A 24,753-nucleotide genomic window follows, 5' to 3' on the forward strand; every position below is an offset into this window, starting at 1 on the left:
TGATCTGTGCCGGACATTTGGATCTAACTATAAAGACACTATACTAATTAACTCATATGTGAGCCTTAGCTCTACACCTGGCTTTTTACTTGGTACTCTTTACCTTGATTAGCAGTTGTAAGTCCCTTGTCTCATTGATTTTTCCCTCAGTGTATGAATATATATAGATGTAGGCTCTCAAAAATGTATGCTGTATACAAAGCTCACCGTAAATATTTGAATTTTTTTTCATTTTCCTTGAATCTGTTTCTCATACTTCACCTAACATTCCCAGTAAAAATCCTTTTAATACTTGCCAAATGTTCAAAAAAGTTGAATATATATATATATATATATATATTATTTTTTTACATTAAAAGACAAATATTGGGGCTGGGGATTTAGCTCAGCAGCATAAGCGCCTGCCTTGCAAGCAGGCAGTCGTGAGTTTGATCCCTGGTACCGATAAAAAAATGAAAAAGACAAATATCACACTAAAGGAAATACAATGAGTATGAAAATAAGTGAACTTACTCAGTACAAAACAAAAGACTAGCAGATAAGTCTTAAGCATACCAAGAACTATGGTCTAGATACTGTCTGAAGTCACTTCCAAGTCTCCTTCCTGAGATAGGACCAGTATGGTACAAGCAAAGAGCATGGCCTTCGTGAAGTAGATTATTTGTAGAAAGAAAGCAAGAATCTTGCTTTGTCTAAGTATGATGTAGAGGACAGAGATCTTGTTGAATAAGTAAGAAGTCAAGTGAAAGGCTAAAAGATCTGAAGAAGTAGAGGATTGGGCAGAGTAACACTTGCTTTCTTAAAGGAATAATGGAATTCAACACGGAATAAAAGAAGGATATATAGAGCATACCAAAGGTGCACAGAAAGAGAGGAAAGTTTAGAAGGAAGAGGAATGTTCTAGAAGGCATCAGAAAGACTTGTTATATATTGAGAGTCTTCTTAAAACTAAGCTGCTCTTATACCTGAAAGCTCACCAAAGTCAAGGTGAGCCCTGAACTACCAACAGTTGCTATGCATTTGTATCATCTGTCCTAGTTCCTAAGGCTAACTCACTTGATTAACTTTGCCCTTCCTTTGAAAGCCAGGCTGGATTCCTGCAGCCAAGTTGTATCACACCCTAATGCTCTGCATACTTAGTATATAGCACAATGACTTTCAATTGGGTTACATGTTTCCAAGGCTTGTCAGGCCACCTGAGAGGTTACTGGAATATTTCTGCAACTTCCCTGCAAAGCCATGAGTGAGAGGATTTAAAGAGCTGTGATTTTCAGGAAGCCTTCAGTTCCTTTGGAAATAGAGTGCACTTTTATTGAGTTCGTGGCTTCACTTAATGTTCTTACTTTAAAAAAAAAAAAAAAAAAAAAAAAACTCTTGCAAAAAATTAGTAACTTTCTCACCTAGGCCTAACAATTGGGTCTATCTTTTGACATCTCTTTAACTCATTATCACAATTAAAAGATGGGCTCTGGAGCCAAAATGCTTGCATCTTTACCAAGTTCCTTGAACTTCTATTTTCTCATCTAAAATAGAAGTAACAAAAGGAATATCATCATAGCACTGCTGTGAGCATTAAATCATAAAAGCCACACAAGGAACACAGCTCTGATACATTATAAGCAGTCAGTGCCAATAATGATTATTATCCCACACTATTCTAATTGTAATAATTACCTAGAAATATCAAGTTGACTTTTTCACTTATCTTTGAATAACAAAGAGCACTAACTAATTTATATTCTCTCATCCAAGGTTCATTACTCTGAGTCATACATAGTGGGAAGAAAAGTCATAGAAAAGAATTCTGGCTTAATTGTATTTGCAATTCTGTGGTAAATATTGAAATTAACCTTTACTTCTAATTTTTCATCCAACTTTCACTCACTATGCATCAATATGCAAAGTGAGTGCTTACTACATCTAATCAGACAATTGCCAGAACACTCTGGAGAATTTAGGATAGAGAAAAGTAAGGCTTGGTTGGGTCATATTATGTGAAAGAGTCATTTTCTAAAAGCATATTAAATGTCAATATTTTGTTGTCAACCAAATCCTTGGTCAAAATAAATTAAAATATGACAGACTTGTGTTCAATTACTCATGATCTGAATGGCTATTTAGTCAGAAACTTAATTACAAAGACTTTTTATTTGAATCTAGCCTCTGGATGATGACTTTGTTGGGACAGTATTTACATAAAACTTAATTCAAAAAGCCAATTCGCAACATGTTGCCATTAGCATGCACGCCACAGCTGTTTGGAAATTAAGATTGATCACTCTTGGCACGTAGCAGGTCTTTCCAAAGCACCGTAACAGAACAAACTTCTCAAAACTAAGGATTTTCTAAGAAGATCAGTACAATAGCTTATTTCCTAATGAACCTGGCAAGGGCCAGTGTCTTCTAGCAATGTTTAAGGGAAACCATTAGATTTCCTCATGAGACTTCAAAGTTTAAATTATCTTAAATTGGAAACAAAGGACTCCTTGAAAATCAAAAAATGTCCCAAAGAAGCCTAAAAATATTTAGAACTGCCAACATGTTTGCTGGAAAAGACTATGTCTCCATCTCGCCTTCAAGGTCTGTTTCCCAGAAAATCAGCACCAGAGTGGAAACAATAATCAAAGGGAATTAAGAATATTTAATTGCTTTTAAGGGAATAGGATCAGTAAAAACTATTCCAGTTCAGGACGTACTACTCATTGGCAACCCTAGGGTATGATATTACAATGTTTTAAATCAGAAGTCCCCAACATTTTGGCGCCAGTTTCGTGAAAGACAACTCACCCACAAAAAAGGGGGAAGAGATTGAGGAGGATGGCTTCTGGATGATTCAAAGGAACTCAAACCTGGAGCCCTCACAGGTGCAATTCACAGTAGGGTTCGTGCTCCTACAAGAGTCTAATGCTGCTGTTGATCTGACAGGAAAAAGTGCTCAGGCAGTAATGCTAGTAATTGAGAATGCCTCTAAATACAGATGACGCATCCTTGCTTTCTAGCCACACACTTCCTGAGGTGCAGCCTGGTTCTTAAAGGCCACAGACCTTTGCAGGGATTGGGGATCACTGTTTTAACCAATGGGATCTCGGAAGGCTTATATAAATCCCTTCTTATCAACGCAAGTGTTGAGTGGTATCCTCTAATACTATAAAAGACGTGGTTTAGGAGGTGGACATGAGCAAATGAGGGAGAGGGAATTCACAGAATTTAGGGCTAAAGGAGTCTTCCATGGCTCTTTACTTTGAACAACCAAAAGGACTAGACCAAAATTAATTCCATTGAAGATACTGATCTGAAAGGCAAAAAAGTGGTTTGTGTAAGGCATAGCTTTAATTAAAAATAAAGCTTTGAGATTATTCTATGAAAATATCAAAAATAAGAGAAAAGTTAGCAACCTAAATACACATAATCCACTTTTGAGATGCATGAATTACGGAGGAGCCACTCTCACAGTAGATGTTCTGCATGAACGGAGTTCACACATCATATTGACCTATCTTTGGACTAGGGTGGTCAAGGGTTGCCTTAGAGAAGGAGTTAAAGTGTTTCTGGGGCAGACAGAAAGAGAAGAATGAATGAAGACTCCATCCCTGGCTCCATTGCTCAATAGTTCCTCAATGCAATTATGCAGAATTAATCAAATCCCCGGACACTGAATTAAAAGGCACCTTCCTATTTGCTATGCAGATGTAAACTTTCCTTCTCTCTGTATCAGAGCCAGCCAAACTGGGGGACCTGCAGAGCCAAGCCATGGTGGAACCCTGCCAGGAAGGCACAGTCACTTGAAACAGAGCCCACATCTGATTTAAGCTCAGAATGACAATTTTGGCAAGGTGGGGTAGGAGGGAGCAGCTTCTCTGCACTTGAGCAGGAAAAGGTTAGACAGTAGACATAAATTTCCAAATTTTAATTATGCAAACTCTGAGACTATAGTAACTACTTGAATACTACCTAATGTTCACTTGATTAATTTCCCCAAAATTATGCTGCTCCGTTTGCATAACATCTCACATTCAGAGCTTCAACTCTCACCTCCTCACAGTTGAAATAAATGAATTGTTTGCACAAATTAAAGACTAATAATCCTACAGTTAAGAAAACAGTGGTGATGATTGTAGAAACATTGAACATCACTTTACAGAAAGTATTTTCCTATTATTCCTGATGTATTTGAACTCTGCCATGCTTGGCAAGGGCTAGGAAGAAATACAAACTATAACCTCTCACTTAGAAAATTTATGATCCATTTTTGAACTGAGGAATCAAGCATGAAATATTTAGTAGCAATTCAAACCCTTGTATTCTGATGTAGAACAGTAATCTGAAAAATTAGAAAGCACATACATCAGAACCAAATGGATAATTGTTTTAAATCTAGTCAGTAGAAATGAATGTCTAATTTATCCCTACTTCTTCCTTAGCTAATCGCCACTTTGCAGGGTTTTTTTTTTTTTTTTTTTTTTTTTTCCATGAATGAGAGTTGTTTCTAAATCTGGGTCATAATTCTAAACCTTCACCCTGTTCCCAGCCTTACAGAAAAAAAGGATGCATCTTTTGCTTTCATTAAATTTACATCATTTTTCCTCTTTCTTGCTTTTTTTCCCATTTTTCCGTTCAGTCATCTCTGCTGCCCACTTTAAGACAATAATATAATATATTAAAATTCACATTTATAATAAATACCTAAGTTATTATACATTGACTTTACCAAAAAAGCATGCAAATGTGGACTAAAATCATATTACTAATAGACTAAAAATGTGATAAGTAGAGGAAAAAGTACAAATTATAAGAAAATCTCAACTGTGGTAATATAAATATCAGTTTGATCATAATAAACTACATGAGATAGCAATTAAGAGTATGGGGAACTTTCATATGTACATCACTTTCTTCAAGTCTTATAAGTACCCCCACAAAGTAGACACAAAAATTTTACTGCACCTTACAATTGAGAAACTGAGTCCCAGTTTACATAAGTGTCTTTTGCAAGATCACATAGCTATCATAGTAGAATATTTAAGAAGAAAGCTTTAGGTGACACGAGCTTCTGAGCATGTGCTAAGTCAATTCCAGGTTTCCTCACTGTGTAATAGAGCTGAGATTCTTGCCACTTGTTTCTCATTCTAAATCGAATGTTCTTTTTGCCCTCTGCATGTCCTTTGATATATTCTACCTCTTTAAAAGAGGACAAGAAAAGGAAAGGAAAGCCCTTTGAGTTGTGTTGGTTGCTCTTTCAGGACGAACCTCAGTAGGAAGATCGTCATACTGTTTCCTAGAACATCATGCTGTGCATAGTTCTGCTGTGTAATAGATGCTCGGTAATTATTTATTGAACAATTGAATGTGAGTGAGACAAATGCTAGGGAGCTGACTACCACCCTCTGTCTTAATCTACTTTTAAGTAAACTGAATTATTATCTGATAGCAAAACTAAAGGCTTTATTTCCAAATAAATCAATATTAGTGCCAAGGGCATTGTTTGTGTTAGTATCTAATCAGAGACTGTAAAACATTCTTCACTTGTGTGCTATATTTTTGTCATCTGACCTATGCATTGTCTTCATTTCTTCAATTCTTTAAAAATATTCACACAGTTCTATTTGGTTCTCTAGATACATTGTTTGGAATTCTTTATGAGTTAAACACTTTCTTTAAAATTAAATATATATTTGAATACTAACAAAGAAAATTTAAAGGAAAATCTGATGTCAATTCATGGAGAGTTGTTTTGATTACAGGTTTGAAGACAAATCTAGGATCAGGAATTCTTAGGCAATTAACTTATCCTGTAAAGATTCATCTTCCTCTCCTCTCTTTCATATTAAAAAAATGACAGAATTACCTACCAAATGTGAAAGTCAAAGAAATGTAAAAATTTGGACAATGAAACCTGTCAATACTTTTACATACTTAGCAACACCTTACACAGATTATATGAGATGTAGTCAAACTCAACCAGCCACAGGGTAAAATTCTTCAAACTTTTTCATCAAGAATTAAATGAAGGAGTCAGGGATATAGCTCAGTGGCACAGTGCCTGCCTGGCAAGCACAAAATCGTGACTTCAATTCCTGGTACCAAAAAAAAAAAAAAAAAGAATCAAATGAACATGTAATCCATGCTGGGCACTGCACCAGGCCGCAGTGGGGTAGAGGCATACAGAGATACCTACAACTAAGAGCCTATAGAACAGGGATTGAAAAAGGAGCTCAGCATACCCTGCTCTGAATCTTAGTCCCTATCTTAAAGCGTATGTGGTTGTGAGTAAACTACAGAGCATCCCACATCTCAGCCTTCTCAGCTGTAAATTAACACAGTTTCTGCAACATTGCCAGGACTCATGAGTATGATATTAGTGTGTGCACTCACCCTCAAGGAGCTAAAGTCTAGTGAAAGAAATGTAAACAATAAAATATTGTACAATACTTATTGAGCTCTAACAGGGCAAGGGTCAATGAGAAGGCCAAGGCATGGAGAACTGACCACATGTGAGGCAAGTAACAGTTGCAAACTAAAGTATTTTCTAACATTTTACACATAACCTTAATGCCAAAGGTAAATATTATCAGTCTTTTAAAAAGAATTTTTTCATAACTAGGGATGTACCTCAAGGTAGAATGCTTTCCTCTAATTGTTAAGGTCCTGGATTCCATCCTCAGCACCACCAAAAAGAAAATCCACTTCCACTGTGATATAATTGACAAAAATTGCATGAATTTATAGTTTATAACATGATTTTATGACATCTTAAAATTATTGCCTCAGTTAAGTAGTTAATATATCTATCACCTCACATACCTTTATTTTGTGGTGATGAGAATACTTAGAATCCGCTCTCAGAAAACCCCAACTGTATAATACATTCATATTAATATTATCACAAAGTGGAGCCATTCAGTCACAAGAATTTGTTCATTTTTTAAGAAAGCTTGGACACTATTATCCTAAGAAATACTAAGGCACTGAAAGGGAATGACATTTGTCTAAGGCCTCACAACAAATGAGAGACAGAGACAGAATTTGAACTTACCACCGAGGTCTCTAGGACCCACACTGTTAGCAAAGATGGAAGTTTTCAAGGAAGTTTCTAGGAAGATCAGCAAGTTGCCAAGACCACCTCAGGCAAGAGAATAACTGCTCTGGACTCTCAAAAGATCCTCCTTAGTCTTGCTACCTTCAATGTCCAGTTAGGCTCTTGCCCAACCTCAAAATCTAAATACCTGTAGATCTAAAGTAATTCCCAAGGCCTCAGGCTACACTGGAGGCTGAGGGAGCCCGTGGCATGCACTAGAAACCTCAAACTGGTGAAAGAGGAAGTGAGGAGAGAAGACTGGCTACACTAGAGTAAGTCCAGGTCTCCTGAGATGGTACTAGATCTCAAGGTGTTACAGGGTTTTAAACCCTCAAAATTGACTGACTGAGAGACAGTAAAAAATAGTGAAGAGCGTTTGTTAGTTATGATCGTGAGGGAGTTTTGTTTCAAATGAGGCCAATATAAATTACTCTACCTCCAAAATAAGGATAAATGGAGAAAGGGTTTCGAGTAAAGATGGGGAAATTCTTACAAGGGGACTTACAGAATTGTCACCAGAGACCTAGAAGAGTAAATAGAACTTACTCGCGGAAATAGCATGTGAACCTGGGAGTCTGACTTGGGAGCTGGAAGACTGATAGCTACCTACCACTTAAAAACCACAATTGGATATTGTGAGATTGCAAAATAAACCACAAATACCTCACACAATCAAAGCAACCATGAATACTCACTAATATTTCTCTCATCCGTATCCGCCTGTCCATTTGTCCCACCACACTGGTAGGTCAGGGCCTCTTTATTTTATGCCTGGCATACTGAGGTCTGTAGTTTCAACAAGGCTTAAAGAGGAATCCATCTTAAATACAGATCAGTCCTTCCAAGGCATAACTCTGCTTATTCCGTGCTCCTCAAAGTCTTCCGGTGGCCCCCACCAACCTGGCTTTTGAGGCAACCAGGATGCCACCCCACTCCTTATTTTCCATTTTTCTACCTCATATTCCTTGCACACCAACCAAACACTGGGCATATATTTCAGCTGCTCACTCTTACTTTCTACCTCCAAACATTTATTGAAGGCTGCCCCCCTCCGAACACTCTTGCCTTCTAACCTTCTAATTTCCAAATTCCTCACCCTTCAAAAATTGACTTTATCGCCCTCTTTAAGAAGTCTTCTCTGGTGTCTTAAAAATAAGTAATCTCCACCTCAAATCTATAGTATCATCCTTTTCTCCTTCTAGATGTACTATAGACATTTTTGTGTATTTTTTGTCTCCCTGGCTACATGACAAATTCCCCTCTAACACCTGCTTGCCCAGCCTAAAGCAGATACACATTAAAAAGTGTTTAATTAATTAATAACTTTGGATGAAAAATACAATTCATTTTAATAGAATGTGTAGAACACCATCTGGTTTCAGATTCTATCAACATGTGATAAAACTGAAAATATTCACAACCCCTAAAAGGAGCAGGTTTTACTCAAAACTTCATGTGGTATGCAATGGAAGACTATTAGTACTTAAACTTTCTCTGAAAGTGTAGCTACATCAACATTATAACTCTGAAAGAAAAAACAGGTCAACCAAACGCTTTAAAAGAAGAAAAGCAAGCCAAATTACTCGAGGAGACAAAAATCAGCACACGGTAGGCAAAAGAAAAACTCCTTTGATTTTTCTATGTCATAAATTCTCTGTGGGTGGCAAGCTCATTGAATGCCAGGCTGGACACAAGCTGCTCCAAAGAAGAACCAGCAAAGGACACTTAGGCGGGTACCTGGTTCCCTCAACATGTGGGCCCTTCGTGGAGACACTCTTCTTTTCCAGCTTGTTGATAGCAGGTTAAACCTTATGTTATTCGCTTGGCCCGTCCTACCTCTTCCTGAGCTATTTCAATAGTCATCACCATCTTTGTGTCTACATCCTTCACCAAAACCTTTCCAGTGGAGATGAGGCCCACTTGCTCCTTATCCTTTCTTCTACAAGCAGGTCCGTTTCTGTGCCCCCTAAAGCGCTGTTCTCGCGGTCATTCAGAGGAACCTCACTCTTTTCAGAGGAACCTTCCTGATGCTCTAGGACATTTAGGGGTGCTTTTATTACACCCTTCATTCTTCTTCTTGATATTTATGATTAAATGTTTAATTTCTTCACCCCCAAAACAGTATAATTCCCCTGAGAGCAAAAAAACAAAAACAACCCACTGTTTTATACTTGCCAAATGGTAGATACTTTATCAATATTTTTTGAGAATCAATGACTAAATAAATGCAGAATCCAACAATTTATAGGTTTACAAAGGCAGCATGGGCTTGTGTATGTGCAACTGCATTACAAACTATTCACAGTCCAAGCACCACAAAGGATAATTTCAGATGTGCCTAAAAGTTCACAGAAAAGACTATTTGAATTCATCTGGGACTGGAGGACTTGACTGTGATTGCTACCTCAGCCTGAGTTTAGAGAATGCTCTCAGTTTGTTATGAAGGTATCATATAATCACATTATCAACCATTTCTCTAATGCACTTACCAATAAGTTTATCAAATTAAACAATTACTTCACAAAACTCCCTTTAAGGCTAAGTCAAAGGGTAGACTGGTGTAAAAAGTGAAATCATCACCCCTTATGTGAAAAGTCAGGCTAATCCTTATGGATGCTGTGCTAGATGTAACTATTTTTGTAAGTTAGCAACATTCTGGTGGTCAGGACATGGGGGTTTCGATAAGCACCTAACTTACTCTGGACTAGCCAGACCAGTTAGCTGCCCTAACTCCATTTTCAAAAACATCACAGAATTCTGTTCAAAATCACCCCACTCTTGGCACATAGCCTGAAATCACACATACATCTTCCCAAAAGAACCAAACCAAACCCAAACAGCAAACAAGAAATCTAAAGTGCACGACTGGGGGGCTGGGGCTTTAGCTCAGCGGCATAAGTGCCTGCCTTGGAAGCAGACAGTCGTGAGTTTGATCCCTGGTACAGATAAAAAGGAAAAAGACCAAAACATATACATAAAAATATAAATAAATAAAGTGCACAACTGTATATTAAGTAATTTTAAATTGCATAATTAAGTATATCAGATTCAGTTGAATGGTGGTATTGTGATATTTTTATTTAAGTATTTTATCCTCTATAAAAATATTCAATTGAGCATAAGTTTCATAAAGATCAGTTTTCTAGAATAACAGCTATCATTGAACAATTAGGATTTTAGATTTGAACCAGTTCTTACTTTTTATCAGATCTTAATAACAGTATGAAAGTCATATTCCTCCATTTCCTGCCCTCTATAATGTTCAGAGTTCTAGCTGGGGGTTTACAGTCAGGTCATCAATTTCCCACATCACTACCAAGGATTTCCTCTAAACTTCTCACATTCCATTGGTTTCCATAAATTTTTTTCCCTTTTTTTCTCTTTCTGAGGTTTTTACCCAGGCAGGTCCATATGTGACTCTTCTTATTTTTAGTCGGTGACTTAGCAGTGATCCAGAAGGAAAGACTCTGGTACTTGCAAGACAGCACAAGCCCTCCCATCTCCATTGTGCAGCCGAGTGAAACTGCACCAGGGCATTCATTCATTCCCAAGCCAGGGAACCTTTGCCCTCTGCCAGAAGACTTAGCCTGAGAGCAAAGGAGTCCCTTGGGCTCCTTTTTTGACTGTCCAGGTTTAGCTTGGTCCTCTCAGAAGGTTACAGAAAAGCTGTCAGAGTTGGGAAGTCTACAGTGAATTCTGAACAGAAATAAAACCTTGTTGATGCTCATTTGGAAAGCTGTCATTTTCCTACAGCATCCACAAATTACAAGAAATACTGAGCTTCTTGAAAAATATGATACCGTGGATAAATTAATGGGCTAGACACCCCCTGAGCAACCAAAGAGGAATAGATCTTTCAGTTCTCTGTGCAGATACAAACCACTTAGCGTAACAGATATCCAAAGTAAGAAGGGATTTTTTGTCAAGTATGCAATGTATTTTGTTACATAAAAAGTATTATTCTAATAACTATTCCTTTTAAAAAGTTGCACAACATGACTTAGCAACCAAAGCAGAAATGATAAGTAGAGAGAGCACAAATCTCAAGCTAGAGAACTATGAATTCTGGATCTCTAAGACCTCAGTATTCCCTTGGACAACTACATTTTGTCTCTGTAGGAACTCCTTCACAAAATGGGAATATGTCTTTCTCCTTATTCATAGAAATAGAAATGTATTGGGTTACAAAATGAGGTATGCATGTAAATTTTTTCAGTTTAAGACATCATATCAATAGTTTACCCATTTTTTTCTCCAAATGAAGTAATCCCAATTCTAAATCAAGTCTTACCAAATTTATCTCTGTTTCTCAGCTCTGTCTGCCTTTGTTGTTTTTCTCTGCCTTCTCTTTGTTCTTTCACTACATTTTATGAGGACTAGAATTAATTATTGAATTAATTATTCAATTAATTATTGAAATGAATTAATGGAAAATGAACCCTATTTAAATTAGAACTTCTAAAGCTATCTACCACATTCTAATCAAGATTTGAGAAGCATCATGTCAGGACTGCTATGTACAAAGCACACCTAAAATTAAAGTTTTTAGGGGTTGTTGTTTTATTCACTTGTTGTAGATGTGATTTTGCCCAGAAATTCATGTTGATAGCCACATGGCTTCACATTCGAGTAAGGAAGGTGCTTTTCAAGTTACTGGAAGGGAGCCTCCAAGTATTTCCCACACGTCAGGGTCCTGTTTTCTCAACACCTTGTGGATCACTAATTGGAGTTTGCATAATCTACTGCCAAATTGTGCACATTCCTTTGAAATGAGTGGAGCACACATTTCCCTTCCAGAGTCAATGAAAAGAGGTGGAGAACAGGAAAGGCAACAAGCAATTGTCTAACTGATTTTAGAAGGAGCTGAATTTCTGGTTCTTGATTTTTTTCTCCTGGAGAAGCAAACATGGAAATGCAATCTGAAAGGAAATTTGTACTTAATGTTTTAATCCTAAACACAGTCCAGTCATTAGTTACCCATATCCCATTAATCTACATAGCAAAGAAAATTATTTTGAAATAATTTTAAAGCATGAAATCTGTGACACTTTAATGGCTGAGGAACTGGAACCAATGAGAAGGCAGAGGCAGATGAGACAGGAGAACGTAACAGCCTCACTGTGTCAGGAATCGGTCTACAGCACTTGAAAGATAATGACTGCACATTTGTGTGTAAACCTAGACATGTGCAACCAGACTGATCAAAACCATGGAGGAATTAGAAAACAATCAATAGTGAACATGTCCTCAGAAAATGAGCTGTTATTTTACCCCTCCATGCCAGTCATTAAAATGGGGTATAATTTAAAGTTGCCTCAGAAATGCTATACTTGTATACGGTTTTTTTACATTTCTTATTTTAAAGAGAATAAAACCCAACAAAACAAAACAGAGTAAAGCCAAACAAAACAAGGCAATGGAAGTGGTACAGAACCTCCAAGCACTTTAACAGGAAATCAACAATGGCTACCATAATATATCTTTTTATCCTGACAACAGTTGTCTTGAATATGGTATTTTTTTTAAATTAATGATACGAACCTGCAGAGTTTGGAAGGCATTCAAGAGTATAATGAATATGTAGCCATTTATAAAGGTGTTAAATTGATACCTAGCTAATTAAAATAAACTAGATCTTTCAAATGAATCATTCCTAATATTTGGAAAACATAGTTACATAATATACAACAATGCATATGAGAATTATCTTTAATTTTGTTTAATTCCTATGTTAAAAATCACAATATATTCATTCAGCAAGTAATAACCCAGAGATGAATGCCTTAGTAAAACTATCCTAAAATTTTAATGTTTAAAAAATTCAAAATGGCAAATAAAGTACTTAAAGAATTAGAGGTAAGATGTATCTTGCTAACCTATATATCCCTAGCCTGAATCATCATTAAAGAAAAAAAAATGTCATTCAAATGGCAAATCTGAACTAAAATGAGCACAAAAGATCCCAAAACTTAAAGGATATTAAACTGATAAATATCAAAAAATTAGAAATTTCCCCATTGGTCAATTCTGTCTTACCATACATATTTAGTTCAGAGGAATTCAGTTATCAGTTGAATACAGGCACTGTATTTTAAAGAATAAAAGCCTAAAAAGAAGCAAGATTTAAAACAAATTTTAAGAAATACCTAATAAAACTCAAAAACCAGTTGATAAGCATTTTGATGTGACCCCGGGAAGTTTAATTAAAAGTAGACTGAGTCTTCAAATTCCAATTGATCAGGACAGAAAGCCCATTACATTTTAATTCCCTTGAGTTAGAAGCTATGGGTGGTATTAAGACAAATTATTTGTAATTTCACATTAGTACCCAGTTAGATCTTTTATTAATCTTTCTAAATATTCACTCAATTTGTTTTCAGACCTATGTTTTTCACATTTCTTACATGATCAAATTTAGACATTCTTCTCAATCAGTGTTGATATAATCACATCTCATAAACTACAATATTATTGAAAGAAAAAATATTGTACTCTCTTTTACTTTTTTATTTTATAGAGCAATATACAATGATCTGGATAACCTATTAGACATTCATTTGTGCCTTGAATCATTCGATTATAAAAACACTGAATTTTTTGTTTACTTTAAGATATTTAAAAGTACACTCTGGCCATTTTAAATGGCACTCTGGCTTTATTTTTAATTTGCAGCAATTTTACTCTTTATGGTACTCAACCTAAATTACTATAATGAATTATTTTTCCTACATGATGATATCATTTGAACACTAAAGAGTTGGGGGGAAAAAAAACCCCAAAGTCAGTAGAAAACAAGCTCTTTGGATTTACATAGGAACCAACCCTGAACTCTTGCCCAAAATGAACAATCGAAATTCTTGTTGAGGTTTTAAAAAGTCTCCTCCACCCCCTCAAGTGTCCTACTTTTCACGCAGCTCAGCACTTCCAAACCGAGCCAGAATGAGGAGCCCTGAGATCCTTGTGGTCGGCCATTTCCCAAGTATTCCAAACCCACGCCTGGACCAAGGAGCTCTAGGAATCTCATCAGAAGCCTTGACCCCAGGAGTTTCTAGTTTGATTTCCAAACCAGAGAGGTTTGGAAAAGATCTCATTGAACATTCGACCCCCTCCTGACTTGCCCATCTCTATTTCAGCTTGAAGTGCTCACCTAGCAGTGCTGACTTCTTTCATTATAGCTGCATAGCTAATGTGCCATTGACCCTGTAAGAAACTTGGCCGGCGCCAGTCAAGATGGTTCAGTTTAACAACCTAATAAATGCATTGAAAATAACCAATGAAAACAAAATTACAGAGACTGCCTTGTAGCTCAACTGCCATGGTCTCTTCAGCCAACCTCAGCCTTCACCTCAGTGTGAAGTTGTGCAAAGTTCAGAATCACTAACAAATCAGAAAGGTTGGACCAGAAAAAAAGTAGGGCTGGGAGTGTAGCTCAGTGGTACAGTGCTTGCCTAGCATTCATAAGGACCTGCGTTGCATCTCCAGCCAGTCAGGGGGAAAAAGTAAAATAGAAAAAAAATATACAAGACAAGATTTAATTGCAAAGTATTGGAAATCTTGTTTTCAAAATGCTGGAAGGGAGAACAGAAAAACATTGTTTCTACCATAATGTCAGAAACACCAAGAAATTGTGTAACTCCTCTGCTTTTCAGTTTTATCATTTGAAAAATGACAGTAAAGAAATGTCACTCTAATGTATCAAGGATTAAGTGAGATAAGTGTATGACAGTGCCTTACAAGGTACATAGCAGAACAATAATTAAATCTATTTTAGCATCTTTCCATGGTTCTATTAATAGTTTTCTGTTTAGTCAGTTATTCAACGAATATTTATTGAATACCAATATGTGGCAAGTCCTGTAATTGGTCTTGAATATGCAGCACATTGGTGAATATAATGAGTGTCACCCTAGGGGCTATGATCTTGATGGGGAAATAGAAAACAAGGAGGGAGAGAGAAAGGAAAAGATATAGAGTTGTAGAAAGCAAGATCAGAATTGTAAGTGCTGAGAAAGTTCTGAACAGGGTTTAGCGATAAGGAACACAAGCCAGAGTTTGGATAGCTCATGGCGTTCATTAACATTCATTTTGCTTTTCTAATTCTCTACTGATCTTAGGAAAGAAAATGTGTCTTCTGATTTTTGCATTTCACCCTAATCAGTTTTAATGCAAGCTTTACAATGCTTGTGTACCCTTTGAAAAGACTGTAGCCACCACACAGGGTTATTTCAGACAGATGCTGTACCACTGACAGCTTTTCTGGATATGGATGGCCTGGCTACCTTTCAACCTGTCATCACATTTCCTTTTTGGAGAAAGGTCACAGGAGAGGCTTTGACAGTGCAATGCTATTGATATTTAGGACCCTGACTTTCTTGACCCTCTTCAGTTGAGCCGTAGGCCAGCAAGTGTGGTAGAGACCTGCCTGGTTGCCATGGTGGATAACATCCTGACAACAGACATGGGTCAGGTGTCTGTTTGGGATCTGTCAGGCTTGTCAGCAGCTCTCCATAAAGCTGGCCATGTGGTTTTTATTGGCTCACCTGTACATTCTGGTATGAGCAGCTAAGAGCCCCTCAACACGCCCTTCTGTCTTTGGAGAAGCCCCAGGGGGTAGCATTGCTATCTCACAATCCAGATCACAGCTGTCATTTCCATATCTTCTTGACTTCACACAACCAGATTCACCAACAACCTGCATGCGAATGATGTGGAGGGGGCAGCAGTGGTGATACAACTCAATGTGAATGTCCAAGAGCTTCTACACACCGCACTGTGCCAGCTCTGGGGCTCCCCTTGTGTATAAAGAACGTAATTAATTAAACAAAGGTAACCATTTACTTTCCTGAGTCACAAAACTAAGGGCACCTGTATTAGTTTTTTGGGGCTACAGTAATAAAATAATACAAATTAGATGCCTTAAACAACAACATTTATTTTGTCACAGTCCTAGAGAACAAGCTCAAAGTTTCTGAGGTTCTTTTCATTTGGAAGCCTCTCTCGTTGACTTTAAATGGTTGTTGTCTTTCTAACTCTACGAACAATCTTCCTTCTGTGCTGGGTGTGTCCAAATGTCCTTTTTCTTATAAGGACATCAGTTATACTGGGTCAGAGAATATTCTGCTGTCCTTAGGCTCAAATGACTATTTCTTAAAAACTTTGCCTCCAAACAGGTCATATTATGAAGTGCAAGTGTTTCAGACTCAAACACACAAATTTTGAGGGGATACAAGTTGGCTCATAAAAACTTTTTATAGTCACAAATAGTATAAATCTAAAATTATCAAAAGGCATCAGAATAGAAGTGGTCAAGATGATGATCATGTGGATCTTTTCAGCTGAGAAAGCTTGTTATGAAAATAAAATGCAAATCCCAAAAGTGAAATGTCACCAGAAATCCCACATCTGATACAAATGAAAATTTCTGTTCCTCCCAATAGACTTAATCTTTCAAGGAAAGATTCATTCCTATCACATTTCTATGGCAAAAAAAAAAGGAATTTAGGCAAAACTAGGGTTTTTTCCCTTCTGTGCAAAATCATTCAGTTGTTAACTCTAATTAGGAAAACATTCTAAAAGAACCTCACAAGATCCATTGACATTTTTTGTTGATGAATTAAATGTTTTCAAGGCCCAATCTCACTCTTTTTCTTCTCTCAAGTGCTTCTTTTTAGTCATAGTAAGAGCATATTACAGAAGCTTTTAAAACTTGAATTTTTCAAACTATTGAAGGAAAGGGAGAATCAGAAAATCATCTTGATCTTCTCTGACAGCTCTATAAAATCTAACTAATATACCAAGATTACTGTCTTATGCCAATCCTCCCCCAACCCATCTGCAGCTTCTCACTAAAAGAGAATGGAATATGGAATTACACTGCCTATGGAGTTACACTGCATAGAATTATTCACGGCTTCACTTTGTACTTACTAAATGAGATGATTCAGAGGTGGACATGGCTGTGACACACTCCAGAACATGATGCTCCTCCATGTCAGCCCCAATCTACCAAGACCCAGTTTGTTCCATCTCTATCTCAACTAGAGTCTGAAGTTTGCATCTTTGAGTGTGCAATAGCACTGCTTTCTCAGTTAAAAAATCCTAACTCTGGGTGACGTGTGGCTGCATATTGCAATTCAGGGTGTCTGCATGCATTTTGATTGATGCCAATCCTTTGCCTTGATGACATTTTCTTTCTCCTTGCCATCTATCCTTTCCTTCTTTTTGTTGCACCTATCAGAGTGATCGCTGAGCATGGTTCTACTGTTGAGAATTATCTGGTAACATAAAGCCTTGTGGAACAATACCTCAAAAAACATATGGCTCAGAGGCAAAGAAAGCAAACTAGCCCTAACCACATCACTATTTCATCTAAGAATTTTTCTTTTGTAAGATTATGTGTCTTGTTTTCTGGGTCTCAATTTCTGCATCAGTGCAGTGATGACATGTTTTATCTTTATTTTTTAAAGCCTAGATAAATGTGGTAAGTTGAAACTGCTTATTTATCCCAAAAGCCTAAGATAGAGCAGCTATCAAAAAAAAAAAAATAAGAATAAACCCACCAGTTGAACAAGTGAAAACAGAAACATCAACAAGGAAGAGATACATTTGGAGAATGGAAGTGAATAGGCCAGTAATGTCTGAGTGATGTTTCTTTCTGTGTAGCATTAAGTGCCAGCATAAAGTAAGCTTATTTGTACCCATCACCTTAGAAAGTCTCAGGAACTGAAGGCAGCAGGGAACTATAAAGCCAGGCAACAAGGAAAGTAGGAAAATGCCAAAAATAGGATAATTGGCCCCACGTCTATATGGGACTCCAAGATCTCTTCCCCCAGCCCACATTTCTAAGCAGATATTCCTTTCCAGACTAGTGTTATTCTCTGAGGAAGGTAAGCCTCTCTGAACAAGCATGAGAATGCCAGGACCAGGAAGGAAGAGCCATTCTGAGGTTGAGATGGAACCAGAATCTGTCTATGAAAGGGCAGCACCTGAATCCCTTCTCAACGGAAAGTGGCCACCCAAGAACAAGAGCTCAAGTTATTAACGCTTTAGAATTCCCTCGACAAAATGGCCAAGTTCCTCTCCATCCCCAACAATTAGTAAGGGTAGAATAAACCATCCGCAGATAAACAACCTGTCTTCTCCTGTCTCCTTTGTCAGGAAGCTTCTAGAGACTATGTTCCATCAAAATCAGTATACAAACAAGAGGGAGAAGGGAAGGCGGGATGCGGGGTGGTGGGGGGGAGTAGAAAATCCATGGCAGGAGATAAGGACAGAGAATGATCTGCAGGATAGTGACAAATAGCATAGGAAGGAAATCTGGAAGAAGAATGCACCTAATAAGAGAATTTTCAAACCTGTTATGCTTGACATATTGTTGTTTTTACCATTATTTCAGATACATAGAAGGCTGAACAAAATAAAAATAAAATTATGTACAATAAGTGGAAATGTAAATATAGTAGTCAGTATTTTTCAGCTATGAAATATTAAGGCCATCACAATGAATAGGATTTAACCCCAAATTCTAAGGACTGGGGGATAGAAAGTGTGTGAGTAGAGAAGGGCATGAAGGGTGAAATGTAGACAGCAAATTTTTAATCATCTTTTGATATCTGAGATAAAACAACATATGGCAACATAACTTTATTAGTTAAAAATATGGAGGTAAATATCATAACAGAAAAATCTGAAACTGATGGAAGTAATTACCAGTAAGTATGTATATGACTGAGATTAGTGATGACAAAAGGGAACTGCTCATGGTGGTTGTCAGCCTCTTAGTATTACATAGTTGAAATTTTTTTTTTTTTTTCAGTCTTTCGTTTTTATCGGTACCAGGCATTGAACTCACAACTGCCTGCTTGCAAGGCAGGCACTTATGCCGCTGAGCTAAATCCCCAGCCCCACATAGTTGATTTTTTAAACTTTGTATGAGCCAGGCACAGTGAAATGTACCTCCTGACACTCAGGAGGCTGAAGCAGAAGGGTCGCTTATGCTTGGGAGTTTGAAACAGCCTGGACAACACAGTAAGATCCTATCTTAAAAAACAGAGGCAAAAAACAACTACTTGTGATATAAATTAACTAAAAACAACACAAATTTTGAATATAAAGTTTAAATATATATTTTATATGAAAAGGTATTTTAAAGAACGTTAATCTTTGGGACTGGGAATTTAGCTCAGTGGCATAAGAGCCTGCTAGGCAAGCATGAAATCATGAATTCAATCCCTGGGACAAAAAAAAAAAAAATTAATCTTAAAGGCTTTGAGGTCTTTCAAAATGCAGAATTTTACAAAAATCTTGAAAATTAGAATGGCATCATGTAATATTCTTATACTTACATTCCTTAAAGAGGTTCATTCAGTCTGAATTTTTGTTATTCCAGAGTATGGTACATTTTCTTTTTCTGTTTATTGAAAAGCTGAGCTACTTGGTAATGCACGTAAATGTGTCTGGAGGGCCAGCCTGGATGCACACAGGTATCCATGGTTATTTGAAATCCTATGGGGTCATCCATCGCTAATTCAAACCTGGCCAGGCATCCTGATTCTAATCTCATCCCAGGGTGAACTGAGGTTAGCTCCTGGATGGAATGTTCAGCTCTGTTGAATGTTAACTAGTGCCAAGCTACATGTGAGCTGAGTGCTCCAGGGTTGCAGGTGATAAACGGAAGAGAAATCACATGACATCTTAGCTCTGGCACATGAAATATTGAGCCTTTTCTCCAGAAATATGGAGCAAAACGTTGTAGATCAGCAACAAAGAAGATGTAACTTTGCACTATAAAAGACATCATTCAACAAACCAGCCAATCAGAAAAAAAGAATCCCCATGCCAGTGAGTGCTGAATGTGGGCTATTTACATCTTTGGATGTATTTAATGAATAATACTTTCAAAGTGTCTTTTCAATTTTTATCTAAGAAACAATCATCCTTCAGAACACACATGACTTAAGAAAATGGGACAACTTTGAGGACCAAATATTGTCTCCTTCCTCATTTACCCTGCCAGATCCATTTTAGTCCCAACTTAATTATTCCCTGAAAAATATCAGTGTTAAAATAGACTTTGGAATCCGACAATTCTAGTTATAGTTGGGTGATGATACCACAAAGTCATCTTAGAATCCAAATAGTTGTGAAATTTTTAAATATCTTATCCCTCCCCCCACCCACACACACACAAAAAAAGTTGATTTATAAAGGAGACCAAAGAGGAAAAACTCTTTTTTATTAGATTTTATTGGCTAACAAGAAGTACATACCTACCCCAGTGCAAAACCTACTCCAATTTCCAAATATCCTTTTTTGGACAGGGTAGTTGAAGTTATGTTTAGAAAATCCATGTACATTTTAAACAAAACTTTTGAAAAGTGTGTGTTATCAAAATATCATAACTTTTAAAAATATGTATACACTTATAAATATTTTACAAACAGAAAAGTACAAAGTAAAAATTGACCCTAATTGTACCATTCAGGGAAAACTTACTTTACTGATATATTTTCAGACATCTCTTTATGGACACACATAATTTTATTTAAATGAAATCATCAGCTTTGGCTTACAGTCTAACCTGGAGTTCTACAAACACTTAAATGATTAGATAAACTTCCATCCAGCACAGAAGTAATCTGTCTTTTTATTCTGATTTTAAAGCCTCTCTTTGTATGCGCAGTATCTCGGTTTTACGCGTTAAGACTGTGTCTACAAACTGTACTGCCTAACACAGTACCTGTTTTACTTATGTATAGTCATTTAAATTTAATGAGCATTGAGTAGAATTAAAAATTTAGTTCCGGATTGTACTGACCACTTCCGAAAGCACCAGTAACACGTGTGGCTGGCAGCTACAGGATGGGACAGTACAGAGCCGTTGCATCATCGCAGAAGGCTCTACTGATTGAGACTGTGCTGGAACCAGATGTCCTTCAGATTCAGGCCAGTGGAGGGCTGAGCTTTTATTTACACACCTGAATTTTCCAAGCACTTTGACTTTTTTTTTTTTTTTATATCAGTACCAGGGATCGAACTCATGACTGCCTGCTTCCAAGGCAGGCGCTTATGCCGCTGAGCTAACTCCCTAGCCCCAGCACTTTGACTTTTGACTCAGCCTCATACAGGGCTAAGTCTCAACTGTAATAGCCAGAAGTAACAACTCAAGAGATCGGCCATTTAGACAACAAAGGCTAAAAGAAAGATTTCCCCATTGTCTGCAGTGATTCTCAAAGAGCGTGGCTTTTGGCTTCTTTGGTGACCAGAAGAACTGTCCCGAACACCATGTGCTCTTGGGATGTCACGGCTCTTGCTCACTGAGAATGAGTGTGAGAGTTAAAGGATAGGTTCCCCCTGTGGACTGGGACATATCCTGCATCAGCATGGGAAAATCACTCCAAATATTAGAATCTAAATAAAACAAGAGCAATTAGAGAATTAAAGAGCAGCAAGGTCTGGGAACTGGGTCCAAGCCAACCACCCACCTGCAGTTCCCCTGGATTTTAACACCATAGGATGAGAAAAGAAAAAACGGGAGAAAAAAGCTCTATGTGCTGAGTATCATATTCTCAAGCTGAGCAAATAGCCCTCCCTGTTTTTGGGTCCCTGTGTCTCTAGAGAAGAGAACAGAAAATTAGATTTCAGGCTTGTTCCAATAACTTGAGAAGATAAACTTCCAGTTTTTTTTAGCATTTATGTTCAGTTTGAATAAGCACCTAAAGTTACACACTCTCCGATCTCATACAAGACTCCCCACCCCACCCCCCAAATCTCTGGAGGCTGAAAATTTGGCAGCAAGAAAAAATATTCTCACAGATTTTTTATCCTTCATTCTTCCATTTAAATTTTAACTTCCTCAAAAACGGTCCTTAGGGCTTTCATTTCAACAAGTCTTCCTCCAGCCCTAGCAGGAGTATGGAAATATGACCAAAAGAAATTAACAGCATGAAAAGGGATTTTCAATTTCTACAGATTCTCAAAATGATTCAATTTGAGGTCTGGAAGAAGACGTGGCGTTATTGCTCAATTGTTGTGGATTGTCTTATCTCCATTTACAAGTCTCTTTTGTTCAGTGGGTACCCATTTGTCACAGAGACCAGTCCAGCTCCATCCTCAGGAACAGCCTCTGGAAAGACTATTTTCTTTATTTTTAATTTGTTCATTTTTCTGCTCAATAAACACTTGCTGAGCAGCTGTTATGTTCTAGGGGCAGAGCTAAGTGCTGTGTTTACAAACGTTAATAAGAAATGGCTCCTGTTCTAAGGAGCTGTAAAGGGAAGAATAGCACCACAATGGTGAAGAATTCTAGGATGGAGTGTAACACAGAGAGGGAACAGTTTTCCAACCCTGTGACAAAATACCTGAGAAAATCAGCTTAGAAGGAAGAAAGATTTGTTTTGGTTTGCAGTTGCAAAGGTTCAAGATTGCTTTGGGCCTGAAATGAGCCCAAACATCCCAGTGTAAAGGATGCAGTGGGGCAAAGCTGCTCACTTTGGGGTGACTGGGAAGCAGAGACCAAAAGAAAAAGTGTCCAGGGACAAATTATACCTTTCAAAAACATGCCTCAGTGACCGTGTTCTTCCAACTAGACCTTGCCTTTTAAAGTCTCTACCCCTTCCATCAGTGACTGCCACTGAGGGCCAAACCTTTCCACATATGAGACTTTGGGGGACATTCTAGATCCAAACAATAACCACTGTAAAATTGGTGAGTGACAAGGAGTCCCAAAAAGTTCCTTCCAGGAAGAGGTACTTGAATGGAGCTTTGCAAGAGAGCTATAAATTAACCACATGATGAGGATGGGGAGGAGCATCTCAGTACACAGAAGGGGTAGAGAGTACAATTTTGTAGACAAACAAATAAATTGATGCCATTGGTACAGCCAATTGGCAAGCAATGAGACTGGAGCACAGGCAGGTGCAGAGAGAGAGGGACTCAGTTTCATCCTGAAGGTGATACAAAGTCATGGAAGGGCTCTTAACATAAAATGACAGGAGACAGTCACCATTTCGGATAGATTAGTGTGACACAATTGTAAAGAGTCAATGAACAGGAGATAAACATGAGAAGAGAGAAAGAAACATATGTAGATGATAATTTTAGTGTCTAAAAGGAAACACTGTAGCAAATCTTAAATTAAAAACATATTCTAGATGTAAAAAGTACTAAATGAAATGAATTCAGGAAATATTAAAAGGTCAAGTTACCAAGATTTGATGACCAACTGGATAAATGAAAAGAACGTAGAATGGATTTAAAAGACAATCAAGTGATTAAAAACTAAACTTGTCATTTAATATTCATTTTAAGACGGGGGTGGTATTAATAGGACATCCACCCTGGCCTCTGAATTATCTATCAACATTCTTGAGACTGGGGAAAAGGTGGCTTTTCTTTGTGCCTCACAACAAATTCTATTTGCCCCAGGAAGCTTTTTTCCCCTCCGATAACATTTATTTTTAGACTTCAGTGATCCTCTCAAAAGTAAACAGTCAAGGAAATCCAAGGACCTTTAGCTAGGCAGAATATTTTGAATTTGGTCATAAATCTGTATAAGACACTTCAGCCATTCATGAATGTTTCCTGAGACTTGTTCTGACCACTGCTAGTATGAGAAGAGTAAAATCTGTATTCACATTCTTCAATAGCCCATTTTCTTTTTTGTGTTTGTATTTTTGTGAGATTTTTTTTTCTTATTTCTAGTGATTATCATACTTTACAGCAGTTGTCCTCAAACTGTAGCATAAATAAGAATGACCTTGTTATATTATAGCTTCTAGGGCCCTAACCCAGGATAGGACTCATGAACCTGCATTTTAGCAGTATCAAGTGCTAACAAGACTGCTGGCCTGAGGGTCCCACTCTGAAAGCCATTACTTCGGAGCACTGAGAGTTCTCTGTGAAGCAATGTCAGGTTCTTTCCCGCAGTCCTACAGTATTCATAACATGGAATTGACGTCAATGGGAATTACACAGGCCACAGAGGTGTCATGCTGAGGCCCTAAGTGTTTACAACCAGCTGCTCACCACGTCACTTTTGTCTCCTGTGTTTCAGTTGTATTCCCCCTTGGGCATCACTGTTGCTGTTTCCTCATGAGTTGCTGCAGTTACAGCTCCTGATGAGGTCAAACAGTCCCAGCTGGAAAGCTTTGTGGACCAAGAGCAAACGTTCCTCCGTCTGAACTTCTGTTACTCTGCCTGAGCTTAAAAGTCAAAGATGAATATACTGATCATCTAATCATCTTGAGAGGGTCGTGAGACTTACCAAATATTAACAGACACTGCGAAGGCTGCAATGGTCAGCTCTGGGCCAGACATGCAGTTAGCCTGGACCACAATAAAGCTAAATGGGTAAGAAACTGCCTTAAAGCAGTACAGGGAATTTAATGGCTTGCTAGTTGTTTTGCCTATGAATTAATTTTCTTGTGCATGATTTGAAATTGTGATCTGTTGTAGGCAGAGAAAAGTTCCTTCCATTTATTTATATTATGGAGTTACCATCATCTGTAAATTTTGTAATTTCATGCATAGGAAAATCAAACAGGCAATCATTGAGTTATTCAAACATCAAGAGAGAAATGAGAGTAGAAAGGAGAAAAAAATTTAAAGAATATTGTGAAAGAAATAGTAAAAGTCTTGGTTTCTCCAATGAGGGGCTAAAGGTGATAAGAAAAACAGCT

General features: G+C 37.5%; 1 protein-coding gene across 3 annotated transcripts in view; it reads left to right on the forward strand.

The window, feature by feature from the left end:
- Pde7b (phosphodiesterase 7B) overlaps positions 1 to 24,753 on the forward strand; it is a 294,246-nt gene that overhangs the window by 170,352 nt on the left and 99,141 nt on the right. Inside the window, exon 3 of one of the 3 annotated variants that reach the window (XM_013151103.3) lies at positions 24,129 to 24,424. The exons of the other annotated variants lie outside the window; for them this stretch is intronic. Coding sequence (XP_013006557.1) covers positions 24,421 to 24,424 — 4 coding nt within the window. The 5' untranslated portion in view covers positions 24,129 to 24,420. The remainder of the gene's footprint in view (positions 1 to 24,128; positions 24,425 to 24,753) is intronic. 3 annotated transcript variants of the gene reach the window in all.

This window comes from Cavia porcellus, unplaced genomic scaffold (assembly GCF_034190915.1).
Source record: "Cavia porcellus strain 051 isolate PalLab524CR breed Dunkin Hartley unplaced genomic scaffold, mCavPor4.1 scaffold_22, whole genome shotgun sequence".
NCBI lineage: Eukaryota > Metazoa > Chordata > Mammalia > Rodentia > Caviidae > Cavia > Cavia porcellus.